At 45.7% G+C, this 18,712-nt stretch overlaps 1 protein-coding gene across 1 annotated transcript in view; it reads right to left on the bottom strand.

Moving 5' to 3' along the window:
• The window catches only part of LOC139474684 (ras-related and estrogen-regulated growth inhibitor-like), a 51,025-nt gene that overhangs the window by 30,248 nt on the left and 2,065 nt on the right, over positions 1–18,712 (bottom strand). Inside the window, exon 2 of the mRNA XM_071257779.1 lies at positions 11,048–11,104. Coding sequence (XP_071113880.1) covers positions 11,048–11,104 — 57 coding nt within the window. The remainder of the gene's footprint in view (positions 1–11,047; positions 11,105–18,712) is intronic.

The raw sequence follows: 18,712 nt of genomic DNA, 5'->3' as shown, positions 1-18,712 counted from the left end.
CCATCACACCCTCACCACCACCACCACACCCTCACCACCACCACACCCTCACCACCACCACCACACCCTCACCACCACCACACCCTCACCACCATCACACCCTCACCACCACCACACCCTCACCACCACCCACACCATCACCACCACCACACCCTCACCACCACCCACATCCTCACCACCACCACACCCTCACCACCACCCACACCATCACCACCACCACACCCTCACCACCACCATCACACCCTCACCACCACCACCACACCCTCACCACAACCACACCCTCACCACCACCACATCCTCACCACCACCATCACACCCTCACCACCACCACCACACCCTCACCACCACCACACCCTCACCACCACCACACCCTCACCACCACCCACACAATCACCACCACCACACCCTCACCACCACCCACATCCTCACCACCACCCACACTCTCCCCACCACCACCACCACCATCAACACCATCACCAACACCCTCACCACCACCACCACACCCTCACCACCACCAACTCCACCACCCACACTCTCCCCACCACCACCATCACACCCTCACTGCAACCACCAACTCCACCACCCACACCCTCACCACCACCACCACACCCTCACCACCACCCACACCCTCACCACCACCACCACACCCTCACCACCACCACCCACACCCTCACCACCACCACCACACCCTCACCACCACCACCACACCCTCACCACCACCACCACACCCTCACCACCACCACCACACCCTCAACACCACCCACATCCTCACCACCACCCACATCCTCACCACAACCATCAACACCATCACCATCACCACACCCTCACCACCACCACCACACCCTCACCACCACCACACCCTCACCACCACACCCTCACCACCACCCACACTCTCCCCACAACCATCAACACCATCACCATCACCACACCCTCACCACCACCACCACACCCTCACCACCACCACACCCTCACCACCACCCACACCCTCACCACCACCACACCCTCACCACCACCACCCTCACCACCACCACCACACCCTCACCACCACCACCACACCCTCACCACCACCACCACACCCTCACCACCACCCACACCCTCACCACCACCCACACTCTCACCACCACCACCACACCCTCACCACCACCACCACACCCTCACCACCACCCAAATTCTCACCACCACCCACATCCTCACCACCACCCACACTCTCCCCACCACCATCAACACCACCACCATCACCACACCCTCACCACCACCACCACACCCTCACCACCACCACCACACCCTCACCACCACCCACACCCTCACCACCACCACCACACCCTCACCACCACCACACCCTCACCACCACCACACCCTCACCACCACCACACCCTCACCACCATCACACCCTCACCACCACCACCACACCCTCGCCACCATCACACCCTCACCACCACCACCACACCCTCACCACCACCACACCCTCACCACCACCCACACCATCACCACCACCACACCCTCACCACCACCACCCACATCCTCACCACCACCACACCCTCACCACCACCACACCCTCACCACCACCCACACTCTCACCACCACCACCACACCCTCACCACCACCACCACACCCTCACCACCACCACCACACCCTCACCACCACCCACATCCTCACCACCACCCACACTCTCCCCACCACCATCAACACCATCACCAACATCCTCACTGCCACCACCAACTCCACCACCCACACCCTCACCACCACCACCACACCCTCACCACCACCACCCACACCCTCACCACCACCACCCACACCCTCACCACCACCACCACAACCTCACCACCACCACCACACCCTCACCACCACCCACACTCTCACCACCACCACACCCTCACCACCACCACCCACACCCTCACCACCACCACCACACCCTCACCACCACCATCACACCCTCACCACCACCACCACACCCTCACCACCACCACACCCTCACCACCACCACACCCTCACCACCACCACACCCTCACCACCACCACACCCTCACCACCACCACACCCTCACCACCACCACATCCTCACCACCACCACACCCTCACCACCACCACCACACCCTCACCACCACCACACCCTCACCACCACCCACACCATCACCACCACCACACCCTCACCACCACCACCCACATCCTCACCACCACCACACCCTCACCACCACCACACCCTCACCACCACCCACACTCTCACCACCAACACCACACCCTCACCACCACCACCACACCCTCACCACCACCACCACACCCTCACCACCACCCACATCCTCACCACCACCCACACTCTCCCCACCACCATCAACACCATCACCAACATCCTCACTGCCACCACCAACTCCACCACCCACACCCTCACCACCACCACCACACCCTCACCACCACCACCCACACCCTCACCACCACCACCCACACCCTCACCACCACCACCACAACCTCACCACCACCACCACACCCTCACCACCACCCACACTCTCACCACCACCACCACAACCTCACCACCACCACCACACCCTCACCACCACCACCCACACCCTCACCACCACCACCCACACCCTCACCACCACCACCACACCCTCACCACCACCACCCACACCCTCACCACCACCACCACACCCTCACCACCACCATCACACCCTCACCACCACCACCACTCCCTCACCACCACCACACCCTCACCACCACCACACCCTCACCACCACCACCCTCACCACCACCACACCCTCACCACCATCACACCCTCACCACCACCACCACACCCTCACCACCACCACACCCTCACCACCACCACACCCTCACCACCACCACACCCTCACCACCACCACCCTCACCACCACCACACCGTCACCACCATCACACCCTCACCACCACCACCACACCCTCACCACCACCACACCTTCACCACACCCTCACCACCACCACCACACCCTCACCACCACCACACCCTCACCACCACCACCACACCCTCACCACCACCACACCCTCACCACCACCACACCCTCAACACCACCACCACACCCTCACCATCACTACCACCACCTCCTTACTACAACCACCACCACACCCTCACCACCACCACACCCTCAACACCACCACCACACCCTCACCACCACCACCACACCCTCACCACCACCACACCCTCACCACCACCACCACACCCTCACCACCACCACCTTACTACAACCACCACCACACCCTCACCACCACCTCACCACCAGCACTACCACACCCTCACCATCACCATCCTCACTACTGCCACCCTGGTCCTTATGGAAGATTATTGGTAATCACTTATTCATTTATTTTGTATGTTTCAGAACACAGATACTTCTGCAATCGTCTATAAATGAACCTTAAATCTTAATACTACAACACCCCGGGATCGCAATAATTGTACCACCGTTTGATAAAAAAAACCCATATGTGTAGGTAGTAAGGGACACCTGTGCTATACCCACGTATAAGCCGGCGCGTGCTAATCACCTACTACATCATGAGTGTTCAGTAAAATAACAGAATAAAGTACTTGCCCACATATCTCCCATAGTGCACCGGAAATGATTAAGTGAAATAACTCAATGACCCCATGATCTCAGGTTTTCGCTTGGTTTGTGTGGGAAGTGGTATGTTTTTAAAACTACTTTATTTTTTATAAAACCTTTTTAATGACGTTGTTACTGGTAGGATATGTACATGTAAACTGTACGAGATAAAGGATACTGATGGGTAACCGGATTTGGCTTCATCCTGAACTGTTATGGTGCACTGGTGACACGGGGCTAAACCACGTTCTCGGTATAGGGTGTAGTAGTATACATGTCTGTTATCACACGTGTACAATGCTGAGTCGCGGTTGTATGCATTCGTTGTATTACACTTTCTCTAACACAATCGAGGCTATGTAGTACACGCTCCCGATGTCCAATCACAGCTGTATTCATCCGTTCAATAACACGTTCCCTGTGTTCAACCGTAGCTGTGTAAATTCCTTGTATTACACGTGTGGGATGTTGTATACAGTAGTAGTACGTGTACGAGACGTGCCCTATGTCCACCCTGTGCACTACAACCAATCTTAATGGAGATACGGGAAACGTAAATGTTTATTTACGTTTGTAAATAGCTCTTTGAAAGTGGTAGATAATTTTCATTTGTTGTATGTATTATTTGCCAACTAAAGGAGGGAAGTCGACATTCTTTGTGAAATGAAAGCCAGATAAAACACACACAAACCACAGGTCGGGCAGGGAGGTGGAGGTAAGTACTACTGTCGGGTGTATATAGTTGTAGGTTTAGTATCTGATGGGAAAGGAAACGGCCTCTTAAGGTAACAAACATACGGAGTACATATTGTGAGCTAATGCGTGGGGATTGTTTACATGGCTTGAAGACAAGATGTGTTGAGATATTGATGTTTATTTAACAATCTTTAAGACTTGTCTTGTAATGGTGGAAACATTGTCGCCTCTTTTATCTCCAGCAGACAAACCACAACACATTTATACAGTGTCTGTGGCAGGGAGTGTGTTTTCCTCCTCATTTTATACTGGCAATACCTGAAACCCAGCCTGTATGTTTCCGGGAGGGAGAATTAGTCAGACATATATAATATGAGGTTCTAAATCTGAGGCCAATCTGGTCATGATAGGGGTTCAACGTTTAATGCATCTTATATTTAAACCAAACTCACTCAATCACCTGTGATGATATTTCACTTGATGAAATAATCTATAATGACTTTTAAATGTATTTACTGATGACATAAGGTATTGCTACTCCTCTCATAATAATTTATCACCGGCTCCACAAATATCCATCTGTAGACATGTGCTTGAGAATACGCATATAGCAACCCCTTACCAGAACAATCCCCTCTTCCCATTGCTACCAGAACAACCCCCTCTTGTCATTGCTACCAGAACAACCCCCTCTCCCCAATGTTACCAGAACAACCCCCTCTGCCCATTGCTACCAGAACAATCCCTTCATCCCATTGCTACCAGAACAACCGCCTCTTCCCATTACTACCAGAACAATCCCTTCATCCCATTGCTCCAAGAACAACCGCCTCTTCCCAATGCTACCAGAACAATCCCTTCATCCCATTGCTCCAAGAACAACCGCCTCTTCCCAATGCTACCAGAACAATCCCTTCATCCCATTGCTACCAGAACAATCCCCTCTTCCAATTGCTACCAGAACAATCCCCTCTTCCCATTACTACCAGAACAATCCCTTCATCCCATTGCTCCCAGAACAACCGCCTCTTCCCATTGCTCCCAGAACAACCGCCTCTTCCCATTGCTCCCAGAACAACCCCCTCTTCCCATTGCTCCCAGAACAACCCCCTCTTCCCAATGCTACCAGAACAATCCCCTCTTCCCATTGCGCCTAGAACAACACCCTTTTCCAATTGCCTCCAGAACAATCCCCTCTTCTCATTGCTCCCAGAACAACCCCCTCTTCCCATTGCTCCCAGAACAACCCCCTCTTCCCATTGCTACCAGAACAGACCCTTCATCCCATTGATACCTGAAAAAAAATCCCCTCTCCCCATTACCACTAGGACAATCACCACTCACAATATTGTCAATTGTCCTTGCAATTCTGGTCGATCGTCGAAAGTAGCATGCTCAAAAATACAATGCATTAATTGATACAATGGCGGCATATTTGATTCCTTCACCGCTAAAATTATTTTCATGGTGTAACCGACAAATTGTCGGCTTCGTTAACCTCGTCAACAACTGCATGAACATTTATGCACCCACAGCACCACGCACCACGCACCACAACACAAGGCGAGTCTCTTCACCAAGGACACTAAAACAACAAACGTGAGTAGCACAATCCTGGCAAAGATGATCAAGGACAGTTTGGGTTTCTAAATGCAATCATACTCGCGTTTTTAATGTTTGTTTAACATCGAATATTTTTCTATAATGAATTGAGTATGATAACACCAGATGAGCATTACTCATAAGGGTGTACCCTGTCTCTTTTCACCCCCAAGCACGTGTTAATCATTTACCGTTATTCGTGTATGCACTACAGTTTCAATGTGAGACAGGTATTTTCACCTCACGTAGCGCATCACGTTTATTGACTATAATTGCCTGTATTTGAGAATCGCTTCTCAGACACAAAAATAACGGTAAGGTCTCTAAACAACAGATGTTAGTCTCATATTATGTCTCGTTTTCTGTTCTCTTGAAATAGGCGGTGAAGATAAATTCGGTTCTTTTCAGCACTGGCACAATCTTTTATGGCATCGGGCATATGTGAGTATCTGAGTATTTCATGTTAAACCGTTCACGCTTGTAACCCAGTGAGCCTTGCTGTGAAACTGTTTCATGCGTGAAACATTAGAGATGCTGTAGCTCACCTGACTATAGTTGTTTGTATGTATAGGAATATACATTTGTTTACAAACACTGGGGTCCACGGGTGGCCCTGTCGTCTAAGGCGCTGCAATTCGTTGCGCAGGGTTGAGTCCCTTGGGCACGCCAGGAACCTGTGATCGTGGGTTCAAATCCCGGTTCGCCCCGATTAGGTTTCTAGGTTTCTCAGCACCATTCCCATGCTTGTGGTTTACGTGGTAAACGTCTGAGCCCTGCATTATTCCTGTCTCCCCCCCGCCCCCCCCCCCCCCCCCCTAAAACACGTACCATTCTAGTTGGAATATGTTAGCACATCATGCAATTTGGTTACAAACAATAGTGTTACTTATCAACGTTGTGCAACCAGAATGAAGTTCCCTTATAGCATATAGTACTTTCAAGGCTGCAATACGTCATAACGTCTGAGTGATAGTGTTTTACGATTCAATCTTACATAATTAAACTGTGTCTCGGCGTCCTGTACAAAATCGCGTTTTGACAAAGGCTCACTTTCACAAAGAGATCTTAGGAGTAAGTCTATACCGATGTCAAATATGGGATTTTAGCCCAAACGTTAAGTTCGCTTTGTGCAAGTGAGCACTGGAAACCCCAATGGCAGGCAATCAGTCAAGTCATCCGTTCCATTTCAGGATATAATAGGGAATCCATTCTCACAGAAACAATTATATGTAAAACTCATTGAACAAACTGAACGCACTCTCCTTAACTCTGACCTAATCGCCTCGACTTTGGAATATGGCTGTTGCCTCCTTTCAGGCAGAACATAATTTTCCATTGCTTCTAAGATTCGATTAAAATGAGGATCCAAATGTTACAATGGGTCAGAATGTTGATTCTGGCTGCTGCGCGTACATATTCGAGATCTTTGACGGTTCACCATTAAAAGTGTGTTTGCGACAGCGGCATAAAACAACACTTAGTTTCTAACTAGCACAAGGTTGCGCGTTACTGACTTACGAATTTGTAAATTGTTTGTTTACTCATAGGCTTCAACGAAATTTAGCCGCCATATAGTCAGGAACAAAAATTTAAACTTAATTCACTAAGATTGAATGAATAATTAGAAAATGTGATATGCAGCCTGGTTCCCTTTGTATGCTGCGCTTGCGCACACAGTAGGGCCAGCGCAGCATACAGATGGAACCAGGCTGATGTCATATGAAGCTCACGGGTTGAACCCACTCTTCTTCTACCTTGACCTTGAGGTGTATATATAGGACATATCTCAAGACTCCCAGTGTAAACGCCATAACTCTGCCACCGTGCAACCGACCTCGGATCTTTGACCCTATTTACTAGTCGAGTGGCTGTCTATGACACGGCAAAAAGTTCAAAGTGCTAGCAATTGTGCAGGTAGCCCCTTGATCGTAAATGCCAGTGATGTTGGGGATGCTAGACAGGTATCACGGTGTATCTTAAAGAGAGATGCACTTGAACCACAGCACCGAGGGTTGGGTATACATCATGTACATAGACCAGTTCACAGATAGTTTCGAGGTGTGCTCAAACATCCATATATACTCTTCAAGAAAAGTAGGGGTACTCGAAATAATTTCCAAAATAATATTTGTTTCCAGTAATTGTTGTAGGATAATGATGAATTAGTTGGGAACACATTACAACCGGGAGTGAGGTATGACAGCAGATATTATGACCTACAAGGGCGACAGGGGTAAAATGGGAAATTTCAGAGTTGGCGTTTTTGGATCAAAAGTGCGTAATTTCGCCACGATTTGTCAAACATCTATTCTCTCGACGATTCACTGCGTTTGAGTCTCTCATTGGCGTTGTGTACACGATTGAAGTCTGTTGGCGATATGAGGATTTGTAAGGAGCGGCACGAAAGTAAAAGTATATACTATATGTCGTAAATATATTATATAGAGAATATAGAATAAAATTGATACTCATTTTATGTTTATTGATTTTTAAATTATGTTTTATTATTTTCAGTTCATTTGCGGAGACCGCCATAGACTACATTGATTTAGAATTTATAGAATTAAAAGTGCTCAAAATGTGCGACATCGGCAACATTGAAAGCGCTCGTTAAATCTCCAACATCATTATCATCATCAAAATGTTTGAATGTGGAATCTAGAATCTCTTGATGATTGGGATTAAATTTTATCCTGAACAAATGCATGGAAATAAGTGAATCATTGCGTATGCAAAAACATTCAATATGAGTATATGAAGTTTTAGCAGCGTTGCGATGCGATACGTAATTTGCGTCGCTTTTGCGTGACATTATCCATGTTCCATGTGACCTGGCTGACAGGAGATTATGAAATCATAATGGGTTTTTTCGTGATAGGGTAAATGCCAGCCTGAGTATTTTTTCTGGTTATTGCAAAAGTGCGTAAATGCTACTTTTAGAAAATAGATATCAATGTCTGAAACCACTAATCGATGCATGGTTTGCAAATGCGCACTGCATCAATGTATCGATGAATTGTGACACGCCTACTGTATCTCCGCATCAACACAAGGCATATAAATTTATGTTTTAATCAGATTTACCAATTCGCTTTAGAAGTTACCAGAAGTTAACAAATAACAGTTATTCTAGTACTCATTAATTTGTTTGTGACGTCAGACCAGCACCAGCACCGCGTGACTATAGACGGTGAGGTGAGGTGAGGCGTGGCGAAATAGGGTTTAACGTCGCGTTCAAGATTAATGCACTTATATAGCGACGTTCATGCACGTGTATTTGTGATTGTGCTTGTACTCGTCTGGACTAATGCCGGTTGTATAGTGCTAGTTGCATGCCGCAATTTAACATGAATATCCCACTCAGACACAGTACACTGACTTCGTGCCGACCCTTAATGCCGACAAGTGCCATCCTTTAACGTCTTTTGGTATGACGCAACCGGGGATCGAACCACCGACATCCTCTCTCCGGGCGGACGCTCTTCCACTAGACGGAGGCCCTCTCCTATGATTTGTTTGTTTGTTGTTTAACGCCGCACTTAACAATCTTTCAGCTATATGACGGCGGTCTGTGAATAATTGAGTCTGGACCAGACAATCCAGTGATTGGCATCATGAGCATCGATCCACGCAATAGGGATACGATGACATGCATCAAACCAAGTCAGCGAGCCTGACCACCCGATCCCGTTAGTCGACTCCTACGACAAGCATAGTCGCCAGTTGCGGTACGGTCTTCTATGAACGGGGATTGCGAATGACGATACACCCATCAAGTCGCAATTTAACTGATGACGTAGCGCACGCTGAAATACGAATGATCACGAATCAGCACTTGGAATGCACACAAAGGTAACCAGTCATCAGAGACGTGCATGGCCACCTTAGAGGCGTGTACCAGGTCCAATAAAACTTTGAGTATATTTAGCTGACAAAAAGTATGTATACATGATGTGCACGTTTTAAATAATGTCACGTGAAGTATCACTAATCATTCTACAAAAAACGAGGTGAAATATATCTCTATGAATTATCTCTGCAATTTGGAAGCTATTCAACCCAAGATAACATTCACCTCTACTGACAGCTCACCTGATCACTTGTTTCAGTTATGATTTTCATAGACCTTTATTTCGCCATGCCAACAGATGTTTTCGCCGATTGTTTATTTCTAACTGGCTATTGCCTGGGAGATGCAACGCTTTGGCAGGTACCCCAATTAGCGTCAGGGTCGGCGTTTTGAGAGGATCCCAATAGATTGACTGATAGCATTTACACTGTAAATATTTTGCGGGGCAATGCATTATCATTACTAAGAGTTTTAGCAAAATAGCGGAAGGAATTTTTGATGAAATGGATATCACAAACAAATTCTGCAAATATGGAAAATCGTTTCAGCTGATCTGATTGAATCAACTCACCTGTAGTATGCTTGTAATGCCCCATTGCTCCGTGAAGGTGAAGGTGAGGTGAGGTGAGGTGAGGTGAGGTGAGGTGAAATTGGGTTTAACGTCGCGTCCAAGATTATTGCACTTATATAGCGACGTGCATGTACGTGTGTGTGTGGCTGCTTGTACTAGTCCGGACTGATGCCGTTTATAGTGCTAGCTCACTGAGATACCATGCCGCAGTTTAACATGAATAACCCACTCAGACACAGTATACTGACTCCGAGCCGACCAGTCCTTGTTTAAGCCCCTTAATGCCGAGCGCCAGACAGGGTAACAACAAGTACCATCTTTTAACGTCTTTTGGTATGACGCGGTCGGGGATCGAAACCCGGACCTTCCGCTCTACCTGAGACCAAGGGGGTCCGTGAACGTGTAACACGTGTACTGCATAAAGGCATGGATGAATACAATAGAGTACTCGTACTGAACGATATACAGGCGAGCTGTCATTGGTAATTGTTACGTGATTCTGTACTGAGCTCACATTGGTCGTTATTACGTAATTCTGTACTGAGCTGTCATTGGTCATTATGACGCCATTGGTCATTATTACGTAATTCTGTACTGAGCTGTCATTGGTCATTATTGCGTAATTCTGTACTGAGCTGTCATTGGTCATTATTGCGTAATTCTGTACTAAGCTGGCATTGGCCATTATTGCGTAATTCTGTACTGAGCTGGCATTGGCCATTATGATTCTGCACTGAGCCGACATAGGTACATCTACCTACCTTTATTGGCGTCGTAATCCCCAATGTAACGCCGCGTTATGTAGCGCACAGCAAAAGCTGAAATTAAAAATATGTTATTCAAGTTTAGATATTAAACATATACATGACTTCTTTTGGGGCGGTCCGAGAGTCCAGTGGTTAAAGCGTTCGCTCGTCACGCCGAAAACCCGGGTTCGATTCCCGACATGGGTACAATGTGTGAAGCCCATTTCTGGTGTCCCCCGCCGTGATATTGCTGGAATATTGCTAAAAGCGGCGTAAAACCATACTCACTCACTTATGACTTCTTTTCTAATATCTTATGACCTACTTCTCGTATTTATATATATTCAGCGTAAAATCAAATTCAATTAAAACCTACCTTTTGTATTATGCATGAGCATTATTCGTAAGGTTTAGGGACGGTGAGGTAGCTCAGTAGATAAGGCACACGTCACGCCGATGACCCGGGATCAATTCCCCACATGGGAACAGTGCCTAAAGCCCATTTCTGGTGTCTCCATATGTGAAATTATTGGTAAATTACCGGAATATTGTTGTGTCCATATAAAATATATAGGTTGATATTTAACAACTGCATACACTCCAGCGATTACATAAACAAATGGGCGGTGGTAGCCTTGTGGTTAAAGCGTTCCCTCGTCACGCCGAAGACCCGGGCTCGATTCCCCACAAGGGTAAAATGATATAGCTGCGATATTGCTGGAGTATTGCTAAATGCGGCGTAAAATCATACTCACTCACTTACATGAACACACGCTCGCCCCTTGTTGCAATCCAGGGCTAAGCTGTGGGTCACCTGTCCTTCATGCTCGTTATAAGAGCCGATTAATGAGAATGGGTGGTTACAGTGTGTCATCTGGAGGATTCTAGGTGATCGTACTGCAGCATTGATCGTAGTCTATTCTAGTAAACCCCAAATTTACCAATCAAATTCCACCTGTCATAGAGCTTTCAACAAAATGGCGGCGCCGAGTCAACACTACCTGATCGATAATGAAGGTCTTACCTCGGGAAATCATTAACTCACCTGAGTACCTTGTTTAAAAACATGAAATGACTTTGAAAATATCGGTTGATAGCCAGTTGACGGTACACATGATCTACAAATCCTGCCATCGACAGAAATCTGCACGGCAGTCGCTATGTTTTTATGAACCGGGTGTCGATTTCGTTACACGATTTCGATTGGACTATGCTTAGACTCGTTAGTCCAGCCCAAAAATGATTCCATTATTCTAGTCTAGTTCGACAAGGGTGTGAACTGGACTTTTATAGTCAGTTAACACCCTTGCCCCAGGAAGATGGGATGTGTGCGGCGTCACACAATAGTCAATCACTTACTCACAGGTGAGAATAGCGAATGTATGTTTACAACCCCCTAACATTTCTGCATCTCAACCACGCGATAACCCATCCATCATATCCAAAATAATAAAAGAAGTTAAATTCCGTACCACACTGAAATCACGAATCTCTCGTACGCACCTTGCTCAATACTTCGCGGAAAGCGGCCATGTCACACTTGACGCGAATAACGCGATACCGATATGATACGCCTAATGGAGAGAAAAACATAAATAGAGACATGAAGCTGATAACGAGTTTGACACCGGGGCCAAGTGGATGTCTTGTCACTTCCACACTGAGGCAATAGAAGATAGTGCTCAGAACTAAAAAACACAACAGCCAAAGTTATTCCTACACATGCGCACATTAACCCACGCCGCTTGTCTGGCGAAGCCAATAGTCTTAAGACGTCACAAGCCACGCTTCTGCTAAGAAACAAGTCTGTCAAGTAATAAACCTGTCCTTTCTCGTAATATTCTGTGTGTGCGTTTAAACAGAGCTTGCCTCCCAAACTGCAAGTGTTTAGATGGATTTGTGTTTTGAATAATGTCAACAATTGCTCCTTCAAATGGGGCATTGTTTTGCGTGATTGTTGCTTTGTGTAGACCGCGAGAGGGAAGAAACATTGCATATGATGTGAACTTGCATGTATTGGACAGAATGCATAGTAGTTCATGTTGGTGTTTGGAATATTACAGCAATATTACAGCAGTATTACAGAATAATTTCCGGGATATAGGTCTTCAGCAACCCATGCTTGCCGTTAATAAAAGGCGACTATGTTTGTCGTAAGAGACGACTAACGGGATCGGGTGGTCAGGCTCGCTGACTTGGTTGATGCATGTCATCGATCCCAATTGCGTGGATCGATGCGCATGATGTCAATCACTGGATGGTGTGGTCAGGACTCGATTATTTACATACCGCCGTCCTATAACAGAATAATTACAGCAGTATCGATCAGTGTCACATCAGTTGCGACCCGTGGTCCCTGTGTATGGAACAATAAAGTACTGCAGGGAGAATAAACCTCTCGAGTCTGCGCCCCTCATGGTTTACTCTCCCTGCAGTATTTTATTGTACGATAAACAACTCCCACTCCTTATCTATTTCTTGTATGAGATATCAACATTATGTACAGACTTTTTAAGGATGTTGATTGAATGTACTGTATCTGTTGCATCAATATAGCTGCCAAAGTTATTAATTGATTTTTTTTATAAAATACTGCGTTCGAAAACTGGTCCACAGACAAGAGTGTGTAACAAGAATGTACACACCTACATAAGTTTTATATTCAACTAAATTAACATATCAATGATTCTCGGTGTCGGGTGCTGAAGGCGTGTGTGGGGGTATGCAGGGTGTGTGCAGGTCTGCAAATGTTTCAATCCGTAAAATCAACTCTCTTGGGGTTTCGGCAGGTCAGGCTTCAAATAACAGTTCTAATCGTCCCGTTTTTACTCGGAGAATGAGCAGGTTAATCATCGTCGGTAAAACGCGATGAATGACAACAAGGATCTATTCCATGCATGGTATGCCGATGTTGAGCCATGATTTCTCAGAGCCAATTCCACAGACGGCAGTGCCACCAGTGAACCCCTCGCTGTGAGGCATGCACGTTAAACAGTCTTACTAATCTGTTCCATGGAAATAATTACGTCTATCAATGCAGCCCGTTATGGACAGCCGCCCCACCAGGGTGCCCACATGCGCACGTTAATACACACGGGCGGGGAACAAACAGGAATGCATAACATGCATTCATATTGACGGGTATGTGGTTGTGCATGCACTACATAGATCTCTTTACGGTAGACTTGTGCACTGATTAGAAGATCAAGATCAACATTATCATCTATTAAAGATAAAGGAGTACATCATTCGAGGTCGGCGGCTTCTCTGACAGTGACGAGATATACACAGGCTTATCACGACTTCACCTCATATAGGATGTTCCTTACAGTCTTAAAAAAACAGAAAAAGTAAATGATCATTTCAGACCGCGAGGTTTTATAATAGAATTAAGCTGGCTGGTTTTACGATGTTTTGACAAGTTTTAGCATCGTGGCAAAGGGAGTTCTTTAGGAAACACTACACCTCGACGTCTGCTGAGCAAATAACATCACTTGAAAACTAAAACTCAGGCTGAAGATTCCGTGTAAACGCTTGTCCACATACAGAAAAATAGACAACGCTACTCGTCCATCATTAACTAGTAATTATCCTGTGATGTAATGAGAATATTTCACTCTCAAGTTTTGCCAATAACTCGAACATGGTAATTTTCGAGAAATTATGTTATTTCTTTAGGATGCTTTAAAACAGTTGGAGCGCACAAAAACTTAACTGTTCACATTCCGTGTCTTGTTGTGATTCGTTCCGTTTTTGAAACACTTCCGTTAAAGAGAATCTGATTCTAGTCCACATGGAAAATACCACATGACCATATCCACTCAATTAACACTTGGAGACTGAACCTGCTATTTCAAGGATCGCGGGGAACTACCATGTCATCCAATGTGCCGCAATTCGCTGTGTAGAGTGACGCCCCTTAGTCGCCAGGATCATTTGATAGGGAGTTCGAATCCAAGAGTCACCCTGATTATGATCCTTGATATGTCCGCATCATACCCGTGCATATGGGTTTCGCCAGTGGGGTAAATATTTACTGCTAAAAACAATTAAAAGAGAAAACTCACGACCTGACAATTGAACCCGCGGATCTGACTAAAGCGTGCAGTCGACAAGAGCGGCGGGGATGGAAAGTTTGTGTCTGTCGGTTACTTCCTAATTTAGAATTTAACATTTCTATTATTCCCGAAATATTACTGTTGGGACACTTCCGTAATAATACTGTGATATTGCTGAGATACTGTCGTAATAATACTGTGATATGCTGAGATACTGCAGTAATAATACTGTGATATGCTGAGATACTGCAGTAATAATACTGTGATATTGCTGAGATACTGTCGTAATAATACTGTGACATTGCTGAGATACTGTCGTAATAATACTGTGATATTGCTGAGATACTGTCGTAATAATACTGTGACATTGCTGAGATACTGTAGTAATAATACTGTGATATTGCTGAGATACCGTCGTAATAATACTGTGACATTGCTGAGATACTGTCGTAATAATACTGTGACATTGCTGAGATACTGTCGTAATAATACTGTGACATTGCTGAGATACTGTCGTAATAATACTGTGACATTGCTGAGATACTGTCGTAATAATACTGTGATATTGCTGAGATACTGTCGTAATAATACTGTGACATTGCTGAGATACTGTCGTAATAATACTGTGATATTGCTGAGATACTGTCGTTATAATTCTGTGATTTTGCTGAGATACTGTCGTAATAATACTGCGATATTGCTGAGATACTGTCGTTATAATACTGTGATATTGCTGAGATACTGTCGTTATAATACTGTGATATTGCTGAGATACTGTCGTTATAATACTGTGATATTGCTGAGGCACTGCCGTAGTAAAACTATGATATTGCTGAGACACTACCGTAATAAAACTATGATATTGCTGAGATACTGCCGTAATAATACTGTGATATTGCTGAGATACTGCCGTAATAATACTATGATATTGCTGAGACACTGCCGTAATACTGCTGTGATATTGTTGTACTACTTCTGTACTACTGTTTGGCCACTGCCGACTACTGTATTACTTTTGTGACAGTATTGCGCTCGCTCACACATTATTCATACGCAAATGTTGTACGACATTTGTAGCACGAGCGTATCTTAATATGTACGGGAGATCAGGTAGCCAAGTGGGTAAACGTTCGCTCGCTACGCTATATTCCCAGGTTCGAGTCCAAATGTGGATTCAGTATATGAAGCTTACTGCTGGTGTTCCGTGTTGTATTTGAAAGTATTTACACAAACTATCCCCACCTCTATCTCTTTGTGCACGCTGTGAATCCTTGGTAGAATAGTCTCATAAACCTAGTACACGTGTCATAAAAGCTGAGGATCCGGTTTCGAATCAACTTCCGGAGGCAAACGTGTTCACTAGCCTATATCAAATCTACCCTTGCCACATCAAGGCCACTTTTCTTAGTTCGAAGCTGGCGCAACCTCGCGTAGATCATGAGCTGGGTTCCTTGTATTAAAAATGCGCTATCCAATCAGATCGCTGTTCTTGAAGATGGCGACTACCGTATGCGATGACCCAGTGTATAAGATAACGAAAACATTCACGATTTCTTAAAAAAAACATGACCAATCGTTGGGGTTTTTGAAAGATGACAAAAACATAATCTTGTCAACAAAAACAGTATTCAAGTTATATCCAGCTTAACGTTGCAGATCTCAGACGTTTACCACTTCGGTGAAACCCACGAGCACAGGTATGGTGCTGACAAACCTAGCAACCTGGATTCATAGGTTTCTGTCGTGCCCAAGGGATGCAACACTGCACAGCCAATCGCGACGCCTTAGACGACTGGGCCACCCGTGCCGCCTATTATACGAAGGTGTACAGGTCGTGGATGTAGATATTGTGAAACGTTCTCTGATTAGACTATCGATATGTGCCATAGTCATAGTTAATCATGTTTAGAACAGGAAAATGGGCTTGATGTGACAAGGGGTGGAAACAAGACTTTGATATAAAAAAAGAAGGCAAGTGAACGCTCTTGCCTCGGGAAGATGGGTTAGGATAAATCTCAAGTAACCCATGCTTGTTGTAAATGGCGACTACTCTTGTCGTAAGAGGCGACTAACGGGATCGGATGGCCAGGCTCGCTGACTTGGTTGATGCATTCCATCGTATCCCAATTGCGTAAACCGATGCTCATGATATCAATCACTGGATTAGCTGATTCAGGTTCGATTATTTATAGACCGCCGTCATATAGCCGAAGTTTTACTGAGAGCAGCGTTAAAAACAAAGACACCATAAAAGCTGCTGGCTAAAATGAGTATTGGATGGTTACACTGAGTGGATCGGTTGTATATGTGTCACTGTGATCATGCTGTCAAACACTTCTTTGCCTGACTGCTGACTGTTTACAGACTGCCGTGATATCGGGGAGTATTGCTGAATCAGGCGTACATTTATTTGTGAACTTCTGCGAAAGTATCAGAGGGGAAATATTCCTGACTCAACCAACTATACATCATCCGCGGTAATTGTGTATAACTAGCAGACACGTACAGTACGTTATTGCAACACATTGCTTATCACATTCTTTGCCCTGACGCTTCAGATGTTGGGTAGTACATCATTGCTTATCTTAATTGGGTTGTTCAAGATATGGGGAATATAGACATTGAAGTTATATTATGTTTCCTATTTCGTTTACCATATAATAGTTTGTGTTCTATAGGATCACATAAACTGACGGGTAAAAGAATGTATACACCTGATAATTGGACTGGATAATTGGAACCTAAAAATTACAAATTTTATCAAAATGTTGCTGGGCTAAAACCAGTGGCCAAAACACACTGTATCAAATATAATGCCATCGAATAATCATTTCGTATTTGTTTCATGTTTAGCCACCATCAAACATGGGTGTATACTCTCTTGTGTCGGGCAGTTTTTATGTCTGGACTTATCGGGCAGTTGTCTTGGCAGAGTTGCGTCCAATGTGTTTGTCAGGCATCTTTGATCGTTGTTGGTTCGAATCCCATATTCGCCGTAATCTCTTTTCAAGGTCAAGATCATACCAACTTTCGTTGGTTTCATCAAAGTGGTAAACGTCTAAGACCTGCATCACTTCAAGCTTTCTTCCCTATGAAGTCAACACCTCTGTTCAATGCGGCTTTAAACGTCATTCCGACTCACTCACTGATATATGTCTTTGGATATAGGCGAGTGAGTGAGTTGGGTTTAACGCCGCTTTTAGCAGCATTCCAGTTATATGACGGCGTGTCAGCTTAATGTGGGAGGAAAGCCCGAAGTGATGCAGGTTTCAGACGTTTACTACTTCGGTGAAACCCACGAGCACGGGTATGGTGCTGACAAACCTAGAAACATGATTGGGGCGATATGGATTCTGAAGGGAAATACTGTTACAACATTTCCTTTCGCGGGTACGGATGTCCAAGCGATCTTAGGTGCCACAACTCGCTGTGCAGAGTTACCCCTCTTAGTCATTCCAGGATCCACAGGAATCGCCTCAATTATAACCCTTGGTTTGACGGCATCTTGCCCACTCACAGTAAGCTAACAGGCCGTGATGAAATACTGTTCGACAAACTCATTCCAAACCTATTCGTAAACAAGTTCGAACATACACCATATTGTGATATGAATGACGTTGAC

The sequence above is a fragment of the Haliotis cracherodii genome, unplaced genomic scaffold (genome assembly GCF_022045235.1).
Source record: "Haliotis cracherodii isolate W230 unplaced genomic scaffold, xgHalCrac1.p SCAF_3, whole genome shotgun sequence".
In the NCBI taxonomy this organism is placed as follows: domain Eukaryota; kingdom Metazoa; phylum Mollusca; class Gastropoda; order Lepetellida; family Haliotidae; genus Haliotis; species Haliotis cracherodii.
This window is presented reverse-complemented; position numbering and strand designations above follow the sequence as displayed.